The 13881-nt window shown below is 39.4% G+C and overlaps 1 protein-coding gene and 1 long non-coding RNA gene across 7 annotated transcripts in view; one reads left to right on the forward strand and one right to left on the reverse strand.

The window, feature by feature from the left end:
* Positions 1-733: 733 nt before the first annotated feature.
* On the forward strand, positions 734-2324 carry rgs5b (regulator of G protein signaling 5b). 2 transcript variants are annotated; one of them, XM_037787587.1, is made up of 5 exons: positions 734-908; positions 1028-1114; positions 1217-1284; positions 1383-1546; positions 1660-2324. In XM_037787587.1, the coding sequence occupies exons 1-5, from the start codon at positions 865-867 to the stop codon at positions 1834-1836; spliced, it is 540 nt and encodes a 179-aa protein (XP_037643515.1). In that variant the 5' UTR covers positions 734-864; the 3' UTR covers positions 1837-2324. The 2 variants fall into 2 exon arrangements, with proteins under 2 accessions (XP_037643515.1, XP_037643516.1); XM_037787588.1 differs by having other exon boundaries at positions 735-908; positions 1220-1284.
* LOC119498588 overlaps positions 2186-13881 on the reverse strand; it is a 29772-nt gene continuing 18076 nt past the window's right edge. Inside the window, exons 1-3 of one of the 5 annotated variants that reach the window (XR_005209139.1) lie at positions 4665-4948; positions 4102-4277; positions 2186-2515 (exon numbers count right to left, since the gene is read on the reverse strand). This is a non-coding gene — a long non-coding RNA (uncharacterized LOC119498588). The other 4 variants (XR_005209140.1, XR_005209141.1, XR_005209138.1 and 1 more) reach the window with 4 other exon arrangements.

The following is a 13881-nucleotide window of genomic DNA, read 5'->3' on the forward strand; positions in this document are numbered from 1 at the left end:
AAGCACAGCACTAACTTTTACTTAACATACCCTCACTGTTCATTGACAATCATGTATATTCAAATTTGGTGCTTTTGCATTTTCCCCCCAAAAAAAGAAGGATTAAACTAAATAATGTTTTCGTAAATCCACTGGATTAGCTAAAAAAAAATTATTACAAAGCTGAAAACAAGGCTGTTTTCTAAGCTCATGAAAAGTTGGATGTCTTGGACATACATGGTTTTCACAACAGTAATATTTAACAATGTGTTAATGCTATTTCAACTTAGGTAAAGGACCTCATTGCGATCCAGCTCGGCCAAATCATCCGGGTCCTTTTGGAATTCACCGACAATCTAACTGTTTAATCATTTAGATACGAGTGCTTGTTGCCCCCGAGTCGAGACACTAAACCTATTTTGTATTAAAGGCAAAACGTCCTCACTTGAGGGGATTTTTCTGTCCTTGTGAGAACGTCTAGTTCTCCTCACAACTACTGAAAAATAAGAACACACACAAACACTCCCCAAAACCACACACACACACACACACACACATTCACACACCCTGACTGAGCACAAAGACATTTAAAAGTTATGAAGTAACTCAGTAACTATCACACACATTCAGTAGGTGAGGAAGCAGTCTGGAGGAAAATCTGTGTCGAGGAGTCTCCTCATCCTCCCACACGGCTCGTTTCATTGGCTGAGGGGCGTGATGTCACAGAGCTGACTACCCTATAAAAAAGTCACTCATCCACACAGACGGCAGACCAGCTGAGAGCTCACTCACTCACAGGGAGGAAGACAGACACTACATACTTTGCAAGCAACTGTTAAAACCTTTGGAAATATCCACCAGCGAGCAGGAAAGAAACCTCCCATCATGTGCAGAGCACTAGAATCACTGCCTACCACCTGCCTGGAGAGGTGAGATATACATTTTGCTTTTTGTTTTTGGAGGAAAATTAATTATTCCTGTACTTGTAGGATAAGACAGGTGGATTTAATAACTTTTTATAACATTTTCTCTTTCTTTATCTTTGCAGGGCAAAGGAGCTGAAAGCTTTGTTTGGAAGTTTACTACAAAAGGATCACGGCAACACCGGCCAGGCAAAGAAAAATGACAAACTGAGGTAAGACACACATTCAAATTCTCTCTCTGAGCATACCAGTGAAATTAAAAATGGATCTCTGTAATTTTAAGAACTTTTCCTAATGATGTTTTTTTTCTATTGCAGCAGGTTTAACGTCGACGAGCCTTTGAAATGGAAGGAGTCGTTCGAGAAACTGCTGTCCAGTCAAAGTAAGAGCAATCCTCCACATCACACTTGATATTTCCATAATTCCAGATGTTTTGAGATGACTACCAGATGTTAATCTATCACTCTCTCCTGTTTCCAGATGGACTGTGCCTGTTCAGAGCGTTCCTGGACTCAGAGTTCAGCGAGGAAAACATCGCCTTCTACTTGGCTTGCGAGGACTACCAGGCAACGAAACCCTCAAAACTGGCCGCCAAAGCCAAGAAGATTTACGACCAGTTCATCGGCTCTGACGCACCACGAGAGGTAAATATATTAAAAAGCCTAAATAGACCATCTAGGATTATCTGTCACTCTGCTGGCTTCACTTATCTCACTGTGAAGTGCTGATAATCACCTCTCTTCTGCTCCCCTTTCAGGTAAATCTTGACCATGTGACCAAAGCCCTCACAAAGGAGAACATGGAGCATCCCAACACGTCCTGTTTCAACCTGGCCAAAGCCAAAATCTACACCCTGATGGAGAAAGACTGCTACCCTCGCTTCCTCAAGTCCCCCATGTACCTGGAGCTCAGCAGAAAGGCCAAGTCCGGGTAACTGAATAAACCATCCTGCAAGCAGCAGGAGACGTAAAGTGACATAAGCTAACTGACGCACAGCAGAGACTGGAAAGGTTCACGCGGAACAAACACCTCAGTCCGAGGAGTTTCACGCCAGGCTGTGGAGTTATTTTGGGAGACCGGAGGTTGCGTACGGATCGACGTCCGAGCTGGAAGCTGAAGGACACGTGAAGCTGTGACGACACAGACTGCCTCTGAAAGAGTCACCTGTACTGTACATACAGGGCTGCATGCACGGCAGCAACAGTGGCATCAATTAGAAAATGTAGAAATGAGTTGCTTTTATACAACAAATCTACCACTAGGAGAGACTCCAACAGCATTAATGCTTATTTATTTCTTATTTATTTAAAGTATTTTTTATTATGTGGTGAAAACTGATCTGTATTCCATGTTTTTTTTATCTGAAGTACTGTATGTAAAAAAAATAAATGCATTGAATAAAATATGACCAATTTCCAGAGACAAAAGGTTACTGTTTTGTACCATGGAAAATTCACTTGACATACACAGAAGGTGGATGTGGTTAGTGAGGTCAGAGAAAGGAAGAAGAAGAGTTGCTCATGTGTGCTGTTGTAGCTGCTCACTCATCTGTGGCCTCAGCGGTTCCACTTCACACGTGGGTGACTGGATGACTCCTTTTCTCTGGCGTTACACTGAATGGAAGATATGAAGGGAGTGTGTCAATGTGTGTCACTTCTTTTATCAATATAAGAATATGTTATGATGGAGAGGGGTCATATTGGCCGGTGCTCAAGTCTACATGGATTATAGAAGGTATTGAATTTAGTAAGGCTGCAACGATTAATCGATTAAATGAATAGTTGTCAACTATTCAATTAATTGCCAACTATTTTGATAATCTATTAATCGGTTTGAGTCATTCTTTAAGAAAAAAAAGTCAAAATTCTCTTCTTAAATGTGAATATTTTCTGGTTTCTTTACTCCTTTATGACAGTAAACTGAATATCTTTGAGTTGTGGACAAAAGAAGACATTTGAGGACGTCACTGATCGACATTTTCACCATTTTCTGATATTTAATAGACCAAAAAACTAGTCGATTAATTGAGAGAATAATCAGCATATTAATCGACAATGAAAATAATCGTTAATAGCAGCCCTAGACAGACAGCTTCTTTAATAAATAGATATTAATTGATCAGCAGAGGGGAAACTAATTTTGTCACCCATGCACAGTAACAAACAGGAAACACTAGTCAGACAGGTCACAATAGACAACATAAATAAGACAATATGAAAAGTTCATGTCAAGATTATCCTGGCCAAAATAATTGCGATTCACGATATTATCCCTTTAATCATCAAAATATGCTTAAAACTCTAAATATGGCACTAAAACATACTTGAATCACTTTACCTCACATTTTGTTAAGAAACTAATATGTTTATAGCATCACCGATAGGACACACGTCTTTTTTTAGTGAAAAAAAAAAACATTTTAAATAATGATCAAAAGGATTTTTTTTTTAAATAGCAAATTTGTGAGTCTGTTTTTTCTTACATGATAATTCTTTTATTTTTTAAATTAGGCTTGATTTTTTAACTTTTTCATATGAGGATATTCACGATTATCCCGATAATGGAAATTCACCATGACCGTGTGTTTTTTTATCACAATCCGAGATAAAATCCTACAGTATATCGTCCCATCCCTAAAAGACAACAACTAACACAAGTAATAACACAAAACCTAAATAAATAATAAAAAACAATATAAATACAAGAATAGTTTATAATGTTTTGGGATTTTGGGGAATACACTTTCTTGCCGAAGGTTAGACGATAAGATTGATACCACTTTCATATCTATACGGTTAATATGACGCTGGTTAGCTTAGCTTAGCACAAAGACTGGAAACAGAGGGAAACAGCTAGCCTGGATAAATCTGCCTATCAACACATCCAAGGCTAGCTGTTTCCCCCTGTTTCCAGTCTTTGTGCTAAGCTAACCAGCTGAACGTAGCTACATATTTACCCACAAACATGAGAGTGGTATCGATCTTCTCATCTAACTCTCGGCAGGAAAGCAAACTTCCAAAAATTTCCAAACTACTCCTTTAAGTTAATGTAGAAGTGCAAGGCTGTGAAACACTGTTTCTGTGTGTTTATGCAAGTCCACAAAAAAAACAAGATATTTTTTGCCGGGAAGCATCGGAGTGTGATTGGTTGCCATGGAGACAGCAGCCACCTACTGAGCACCTCCAGGTTTGTTTACTACCTTTGCCGCCTTTCACAGCCTGCTGTGAGTCACATCAGCCTCCTCTCCTGTTTGTAAATCAGTCCCCCTTCAATCCATTCTCCTGCCATCCATCACCGCCACCTCCTCGCCACCTCCTCGCCACTCTCACGCCTCCTACGCTCTCCTTCCTGCAACGGCTGACTCCTGTTCAAACACTTAACCCCTCAAGAGGGCGAGGGTGAAGTCATTAACACCGCTCTCACACTCGTGGAAAAATGACAGAGGTTATTTTTCCACTCCATCCCTCTTTGTCACTTTGGCCCAGCAGTGATGTGTAATGAGGCCTCTGCAGTAATTGAGATTCACTGAAGAAACACTGATTTGTTTTTTTTTGCTCAGCAAACTGAAACATCTTTACCTCAGAGAACAGATGGACTTGACTTTTAATTGTCACTTACTCTTTTGCTGTACCAGCTGATGTTACACACATATAAAGCAGTATGCTTTTCACGTCGACTACAGCAGTCTGTTTGGGCAGATGTTCATGATTCATGTCTAATTTAAGCTATCAAATGTCAAGAATAAAAGAAGCATGTAGAGACCTGATCAGGCGCGGCAGCATGTGGGTGGACAGAGCTTGTTGGTACATTTTGTTTTTACGTAACTTGATATAGTTATCACGAGGGTGTAGTCTGGAACTTTTTGAACCGTTGAGATAAATGAAAACAAAAATAATCACAGAGCAACAGAGAGAAAAGATTGAGATTTGTTCTCATGCCTGGAGGAAAAATAGGTTTACTGCGGCAACAACAACCTTGGATCAACATAAAAGAGTACACAACATTTTAAAAGATTAAAGTAACAGCTTCTGGCTGAAGGTTTCTACTCTGATCATGTACGGAGAAGAAAATGAGTCCATTGTGAAGCCAAGCGGTGCATTTCTGTGCGATGTGTGTAACTGCATACAGATGGGTGGACAAAAGAACTGTGAAATAAATAAATTACAGGTGAATCATATTGAATTTAATGCCAGTCAGAGCGTGACTGGACTTTTAACTCATTTCCTGTACTCTGTTGCTGTTTTTCATTACTTTTTCCAGCTATGAGACAGTATAGGAGATATTTTTATCCGTTTATCAAATATTTGAAAAGAGTACCATCTAAATATTAGATATCCATCATCTTCAGTCCTCAAATAGCTGATTTATTTTACCCTGAAGAAACCCCACTACACACGCAGTCAGTGGTAGAAGAAATATTCAGATCTTTAGCTTCAGTAAAAGTAGCAATACTACAGTGTAAAAATACTCTACACAAGTAAAAGTCCTGCATTCAAAACCTTAGTTGAAGCTATTTGGTAGTCCTTCAAAAACGTTTTTTGTTATATATTTTTTTTAAATTCGAATTACATCCCGACAGCAATCAGTAAATCAAATGCTCTGACAAAAAATAAGAAATGAAAAATGAATGAAATGATTAGACTGGCTTATCACAGGACTGTGATAAGCCAGTCTAATCATTTCATTCAGCTCGAATGTGCGGGATTTTCAGTTGGATAATTTTAAAAATCTAGCTTACTCTAGCTAGTTTCTAAACATTACCGATCTTTTAGCTTTAAGTAAAAGTAGAAAAGTATTAGCATAGAATATACGTATAGTACCAAATGTTATAGTACTCATTATGCAGAATGGTCCGTAATATATATATGTATATATATATTAATGGATTATAATTAGTAATGTATTAATGAAATAAAGCATCTCTATTTTTTTCAGTTGGTAAAGGTAGAGCTAATTTCAAATGCTTTATATACACCATTTTCTGCATTTTGTATTAATAATCGAAATCTGCAAAGTAACTTGTAACTATAGCTGTCAAAGAAATGTAGTGGAGTAAAAAGTAATACTAGTTCTAGGAGCCAAAGTGTGTATTTAGTCTGTCATTTATTATTATTATCTTCATCATCATCATTATTATTATTATTAGTTTAGGAGTTATTGAGGTTTTGGAGGTGTCATTATATTGTTATTATGGATAATAACTAGGTAATAACATTGAATATTAGTCCTATTAACACTATTGACAAACATGAGGAAAAGATGCTGATGTCTAAGACATTATCAAGATGTGAACAAAGACAAAGGTTAGTAACTCATTCTGGGAAAAACAGTCCCATAGAGGGTATTTTCTGCCATTATGCGAAACTCCTAAAGTGTGGATAATGAAGTGGGAGACCTCAGTGACTGAACTGAGAGACCTCAGTGACTGAACTGACTTCCAAGTACTGTGTGCTGTAACTTACGTAAGTGTCCACTTCCGTTCTTCATTAGTCAAACAAACGTTGGTGATTTCTGCTGTCGACTTACAGTAAATCTCTTCAGTCATATTTAACAGAGAATTACCCAAAGACAAATTAAACAGCCTTTAAAGGTAAATGAACATCCTGGAAATCTACATGACTGGAGTTCAACTTTACTGGCCTATTTTTAACTGCTGGAGTTTCTCCTGGAAAAAGAGCAAGAAACCATCTACTAAGCCAAACTATAAAAAAGAGGATCCACTGGAGGCTTTTGATAACCACAGAGAGCTCAGTGTTATAATGGAAACTGATGATGATGATTAAAATGTGTCTGTAACATAAGAAATATGCTTAGTTGTCTACGTGAATGTTTTTTCTAAATTCTCATAATTCTATTATGCTGTACGGCTGTATAATTTCCTGAATCTTTACAGAACCCAAAACTGAAAATATAAATCTTTCCTTTCGCTTCAATAAGCGTAAATCCCCAAATCGAGGCCAGGAACGGAGCTTTGTTGCATATCATTCCTCCTCTCTTTCTTTCTCCTTTGATTTCCTGTCATCTCTTCAATATCCACTACCAAAATAAAGGTCAAAATGACCCCGTGAAAAATCCTAAAAGCAAATACAGATACGATGATTTAGCGTTGCCTCTATCCAACTCATTATACTAATGTAAAAAAGATCTGAATAAATACAATAACCCAGGAGCAAGACAAGACAAGAGCAACCAATTACTGTGACAGACTGGGTTTTATTATGATGTCCTTTTTTATTCGTTTGAAGTCAGAAATATAATCTCCATTTTCAAGTTTTGAAAAGTTATTCCATGCTGGCTGTAGCCAGATATAACCACAATGTGTTTACACTCTGCATCAAGATCAAGAAGATCAGGTTTTACTTCAATACACCTGTTGTAAACATTCAGGCTCATTAAGTTGTACAGTCTATATACTGTAAACACAGACAGGTCCCACACCTGGATGAGCTGGCATGGGAGAGGCTGAACCCTGTGTGTGTGTGTGTGTTTTTACATGAGTGTTTCTAAAGCATGGATCAGTCTTTGAATGTCAAGAAGGTGGAAACATAATGTGCAACAGAAGAGGTGGAGCTCTGTTAAACGACTGGATCTGGGCACCTACTGCACTTCACTGGCAGGAATGAGTCAGCGTGCTCATTTAAATACATATTTGCGGTGCGAGTGGTGATTAATAGCGTCGCCAACGGTGCTTGAACTTGGGAGAGCGGGTGTAAAAACAAAGAGCTGCAGCCATGGTTACCGGGTTACCAAGGGAACAAACCCCGCACAGGCGAGTGGTCCAATTATACTACAAGAGCTTAAACTCATTTTCATTTCATTTGGATTGTAAAATGAATAAAAAATAGGCTGCTACCAGAAATAAACTCCTTTGTGTCCACTTGTTGAAAATAGCATCTTGTCAGGCTTCATAAACACTTCATCTGATTATATATAGGTGGTATTAAAACAATATGAGCGCATAACAACATCTGGTCTGTATTATTTCATTACGTGATGCCATATGAAGACAGAAAGGAGTCGAGCCATGTACAGCGAATAATGATGACTCACCTCTGTGAGGTAAAGCCACATATGTTTGCTGTTAGTTTACATTTACAGGAAAAATGATGTAGAGCCTAAAGAGTTTGTTTCTTCTCAGTGGAGTTCCTGTATTGGTGACCTCTGGAAACAGCTCAAAGACATGTAAATCAGATGGAACGGACACCCTAAACTGACCAAAAGTATGAATGTAATGTGGTTGTCTGTATGTTTAGGCCTTTCCAGGGTGTTTCCTTCTCTTACACTAGGCTGGAATAGACAGGAACCGCTGCTTCATTTAAAGGTTATAAAGGCAGTATGAGATAAAGTGTGTCTTTGTGAGAGTGTGTCTCATGAGAGACTCCCTCTGTTTACCGTGATCCTGTCAGATGTTCCTTCTTTCTAATTTATTTGAGAATATCCTGCTGCTGGAGGTTTCCTCGTGACTATGTTAAAGCTCCACCTTCCACAGGGAAACTAGCCAATTGTCTGCTTCTCCGCTAACAACACGTTTCAAGACACAAGACCACACACTTTTGGACTGTCCCCTTTTCCCACATTAACATGCATGCTACAAGGTGAGTAAATCTTCCACTAATATGACAGTTTAATGCACGAAAGCACTTCCCATTATGCATTTGTCTGTTTTGTTTACTATTTCTCTACTTATTCTACTTATTTGTCGGATGCATTCCCCTGATGGGATTTGACTTGAGGGAATATTGTGAACCCTTAAAAGCTTTACAGTCATATAGCATCATGTTGGACATTGATCAAACGCTAATTGAGCGATACAGCTAATAACATTAGGATCCTAAACAGATTATTTAAGTGGGAACATAAAAAAGGTCCGAAGAGTTGAGAACGGCCACCAAGTAAATATGCGCACGGTCAAACTGAGGCCAACATGATGATGTTTTGGGAAATACGCTTATTCCCTTTGTTGTCAAGAGTTACAGGAGAAGAAAAATACCACTCATGTCTGTATGGTTTTGGCTTTAGGGCTGTGCCCGAATCAAATTTTTTTTTATTCAAATCAAATTTGGCTGGTTAATACAAAGATTTGACTATTTGTTCCTTGTTTTTCTTTTTTTTATATAGACTTATTATATATTATATCTGGCAATCCTAGAATCCATTGGCATGAGTTTCAGTGATGATTTCGACAATGTTAACATAGTCAAATGCAGCCCGCCACAGTTTCATATTGAACTGAAAATATTTTTACACTTCTTAACCAGTTGCTGGCTGGCCCTCACTGGGCTCATTCCCCCTGTGGTGGTGCACCGCGACCGGCTCTAGATCGGCTTGGAAAGGCCCGGGTTGAAGGTGGCTCGCGGCTCCGTTAGTGAGCTTTACAGCACCCTTCGCCCGAACCTCGCCGCTTCCTGGAGCCGTAGACTTAGTGCTCGCTGCGCCCTCTCCCACAAAGTTCTTCATAGATCTAGCTTCTTAAAGTCGACTATAAGGGCTCACTGATGTATGATTCGACCCATCATCTTTCAGGGGGCAGCCCTACTTAGCTTAGCATAAAGACTGGAAACGGGAGGAAACGGCTAGCCTGGCTCTGTCCAAAGGTAACAAAATCCACCTACCAGCACCTGTACAGTTCAATAATTAACATATTTTTTTCTAATTTGTTTGATCCGTACAGAAGCCGGCACCAAGCAGAGAATCCAGGTGAGTGGGAAGCCTTGGAAATGTCACAACCAGTGACAGTTGTCAGTTTAGGATGGAAATATCTCCAATGTCACCTAACGCCCACTCCCCGTCACTGATCTCTTTTTTTTTTTTTTTACAAGAGTGGATTTCTCTCCCAATACAGCAGACACATACTATTAACGAAGTTTTTGAGGTCAAAGTTCACCGTGAAGAATTCTGGGAAGAGAAGTGATGAGCCATGGGTGCTCCACCAGCATTTTTTTACTTCAATGCTACACCGATTGGTGCAGCTTTTCATAAACTCAACTGGCAGTTATGAGGTTAATTGATGCATATAACCCTCCTTCAAGTCCGTTTTCTATGTGAAGCACAAAGAAGACACAGAAAGTAGTGTGACGTAGATTTAACGCATCCAAATGTCTAAGTGAGAAATAATGGGGAGTGTGTGAGACGATAACTGTGCGGCTTCCACATTGACAAGGTAATTGGGTTTGAGGGAAGGTCAGCTTTGTACTCGGCCGCTGTGACAAAGACAGCATGCTGTGTTCACTGACCTATGAGGAGCAGAGCAGCCGATCTCGTGCCGGTCTGCCGACGGTCACGTCCCAGTATGTAGATATCAAAATAACACCTGACTCTTGTTTGCTATGTCAGATTCTATGATTGGCAACGTCGGTCAGTTAGTGAACCACTTTGGTCCAGACTGAAATATCTCAACAACTATTAGATGGACTGACATGAGATTTGGTACGCAAATTCATGTTCCCCTCTGGATGAATTGTAATAACTCTGGTGATCGTCTGATTTTTCATCTAGTGCCATCATCAGGTAAAAAAACACTTTGTTTTCTGCTATACCTACAAAACAAATGACATTCCCTTCAGCCTCAGTTGTACTTTGTTTAGTGCTAGTAAGCAAATGTTAGATCCCAACACGCTAAACTAAGATAGTGAAGAGGGTAAACAATAACTTAAGTTATGAGTGCTGTTACACGGAATGCAAATATTACACGGCAAAAAAGTGGAATCATTTTTTTGGAACAAGGTCGATTTTTCTGAGCTTTTGCACCACAAATAAACGCATCAACCAATCATGTTGTGCGGAACGAACATATTCAAAACGTACAATAGTGTACTAGTGCCTAACTCTAACCCAACAACACAAAGGCTCTATAGACCGAACCAAGACAGCAAACTTTATTACTCCTTTCAACCTTGACAAAGGAAGCGCAGACCAGATCCACTCCGTCCGTTCTTACCTTTCACAATAAAAGCCCTAGATATATACACTGCGTAACTGTTTACAGGAGCAAATTCATTCAGAGTATTTCACTAAAAGTATTTTGCGTTGTTGTCCTGCAAAAGTTGAGTCTGGTTAAATTTTTTGCTGCAACACAATGTCATCCAGCAAGGTGCTGTGATGGCCAATCAAATACTGTACATGCAAGCACACACTCCTGGTAGATTACTTTGTAACATTAAGGGCGTATTTCTACTCTCTATTTCTACTCAGTCGCCATGATAACTCTCCAGAGTTGAAGAACTACAGCCTCACAGAGACAGTAGTGTTGCTGTAGACTCTTTTTAAAAGTCCTTTAAAAGTCTCTAAAATAAAATCAACAAATTTTAAACTGAGCTAATTCAGTAAACAATAGAGCTGTCAATCGATTTAGATATTTAATCACAATTACTTAATCGCATAATTGTCCAGAGTTAATTGAGATTAATCGCACATTAATCACACATTTTTTTATCTGTAAAAAATGTACCCTAAATGAAGATTTGTCAAGTATTTAATACTCTTATCATCATGGGAGTGGGCAAATATGCTTGCTTTATGCAAAAGTATGTATACATCTAATATTGGAAATCTATTAACAACACAAAACAATGACAAATATTGTCCAGAAACCCTCACAGGTACTGCATTTAGCATAAAAAATATGCTCCAATCATAACTCAAGCTGTCAGTGTGTCAGTGTGCTGACTTGACTATGACTTGCCCCAAAACTGCACGTTATTATCATAAAGTGGGCATGTCTGTAAAGGGGAGACTCGTGGGTACCCATAGAACCAATTTACATTCACATATCTGGAGGTCAGAGGTCAAGGGACCCCTTTGAAAATGGCCATGCCAGTTTTTCCTCACCAAAATGTAGCATAAGTTCGGAGCGTTATTTAACCTCCTTCCCAATAAGCTAGTATGAGATCATATCAATGGATTCTTTAGGTTTTCTAGTTTCATATGATGCCAGTATCTTCACTCTCTAGCTTTAAAACTGAGCCCAACCTCTGAAAGACTGATTGCATTAAAGAAATTAGTGGCGTTAAAACAAATTTGCCTTAACGCGTTATTATCGCAATAACTTTGACAGCCCTAATAGAAACTGAAAGCGGAAAAAATAATGATTTGTTCACTTCAGAAACTATAATTAAGCATGGAGTAAAGGACAGCATGAATGCAAACCCACTGTGTATTTACTGTAATTATAAAAACAGCATCAACGATTCAAAAGAAAAACACACAGCTCTTTCCTCACGTGGTGAGTGGGAAGCTCTGAGAGAGATAAGAAGATGCCCTGCAGCCACACTTGACCCTCATTGCGCTCTCACAACCAGCTAAATGAGCGATTTATCGGATGCCGAGTGTTAAAATAACTGCAGCATCAGAAGCACATGCGTCAGTTCCTACTCATCAACTAATAAAACTCACTTAGACACAGGAAGCTTCGATTCTTGTCGGTGGAAGCGAACCAATAAAGTGTCAACACGTGATGGTCGTGTCACCAGCTATTGTAGCGGGGCTTGTACAAGAAAGAACGTCATCCAGGCTGCAGGAACTGGAGCCAGACGTCAACTACTTGAAAGGACACCATTTACAGAAAAAAAGGTCTTGAGCACCGAGCACAGTATTTCTGTTCTGTCCACGTGTGAACTCAAGAGTACACTTTGTCCCGAAGAAAGAAAAGCAACCAGACGCTTGTATCCCAAAAAATAAAAAGTGATGAGGTGATTTTCTGAAGTGACAGAGCACTCTGTTCATTTGGACCTTAATGGAGTCTCTCTGTGCTTTACACTGAGGCGGAGAGCGCAACAATCACGCTGAGTGGTTCCTGACACAGGTCAACGAAAGACACGCTGCACAAAACGATAAAGAGGGACTCTGAGAATAAAAAAAGGAGTCTCTTTGTCTCTTTGCTGCTGCTGCGAGAGTTACTTGCTGTAAAATGCAAAGAGCTTTGTCGCCACCAGCTGGAGAGATGAGGCATGACTCAAGATTGATCAGAAAACTCAACAAAATGTGTCATTATCCTGACAGGTGGGAGGGAAAGAGAGGTGTAGGCTTCACAAACAAAACTGATGTTCTACAGTATGTGGGTGAAATACATTGAGCCACATATTTATATCACCTATTTTCCTTTATTTACCTCAGCAGGGAGACTAGAATGAAATGTACATGCCAAGTATATGTTTATTAAAGAAAATACTGGTGTAAATGTGTAAGACTTTGTTAGACTGCTATAATCAAAATGTTCATAACAACAACACTGGATCAAATGACTGAATGTGAAGAGTGTCGCGTCGCTCATAGTGACAAACCCATGGATCGTCATCACCCAAATCTCTGCGGTTCCCCTCAGCTCTACGGGGCTTTTTAGCATCTTTCACTTCAGTTTTACTGTTCTGGTCCAGCCTCACTGCTCTCATCAGCTCTGTTTCTAACCACAGCAGGCAGCTGTGTTCACCAAAAACGACCTCAAACCTCACAGTTCATTGCCTGCTCAGCAGCAGACAAACAAAGTTAGAGACTAGCTGGTGAATATAGTGGAACATTTAGCAGCGAAAGAGACAGATATTTCCCTCAGGATTTGACTAAGAGCTGCAAGGAGAGTGAATATTGGACTTACATTCATCAGGTGCACTATAGGGCTAACCCAAATGATTCGAAGCTTCGACCGTTGCCATGGTATTCAACCTCCATATCAGTATTCGAATGCTTTGGGGGTATTTTGTTGTTGTTTTGTTTTTATATAAGTATGTAATAATAATGTATAAATCCCAAAGTAGTATAATGAATAACCCCTAAACATTATTCATTATTCATATTCAACATTAATTATTAGTTATTTTCAGATGAATATCGCTGTTTGTTGTGTGTAGAGGTGCGTCTGAGTACAGTAGAGCATCAGTGGCGCTGTCCCGGGCACTGAAACAGGGTAGATGGAGACAGACAGACAGAAGAACATGTCAGCCTGCTGCACTGTGCCGCGCTTTGAATACCTTTGAATATTACTCACCGA

This window comes from Sebastes umbrosus, chromosome 12 (genome assembly GCF_015220745.1).
Source record: "Sebastes umbrosus isolate fSebUmb1 chromosome 12, fSebUmb1.pri, whole genome shotgun sequence".
NCBI lineage: Eukaryota > Metazoa > Chordata > Actinopteri > Perciformes > Sebastidae > Sebastes > Sebastes umbrosus.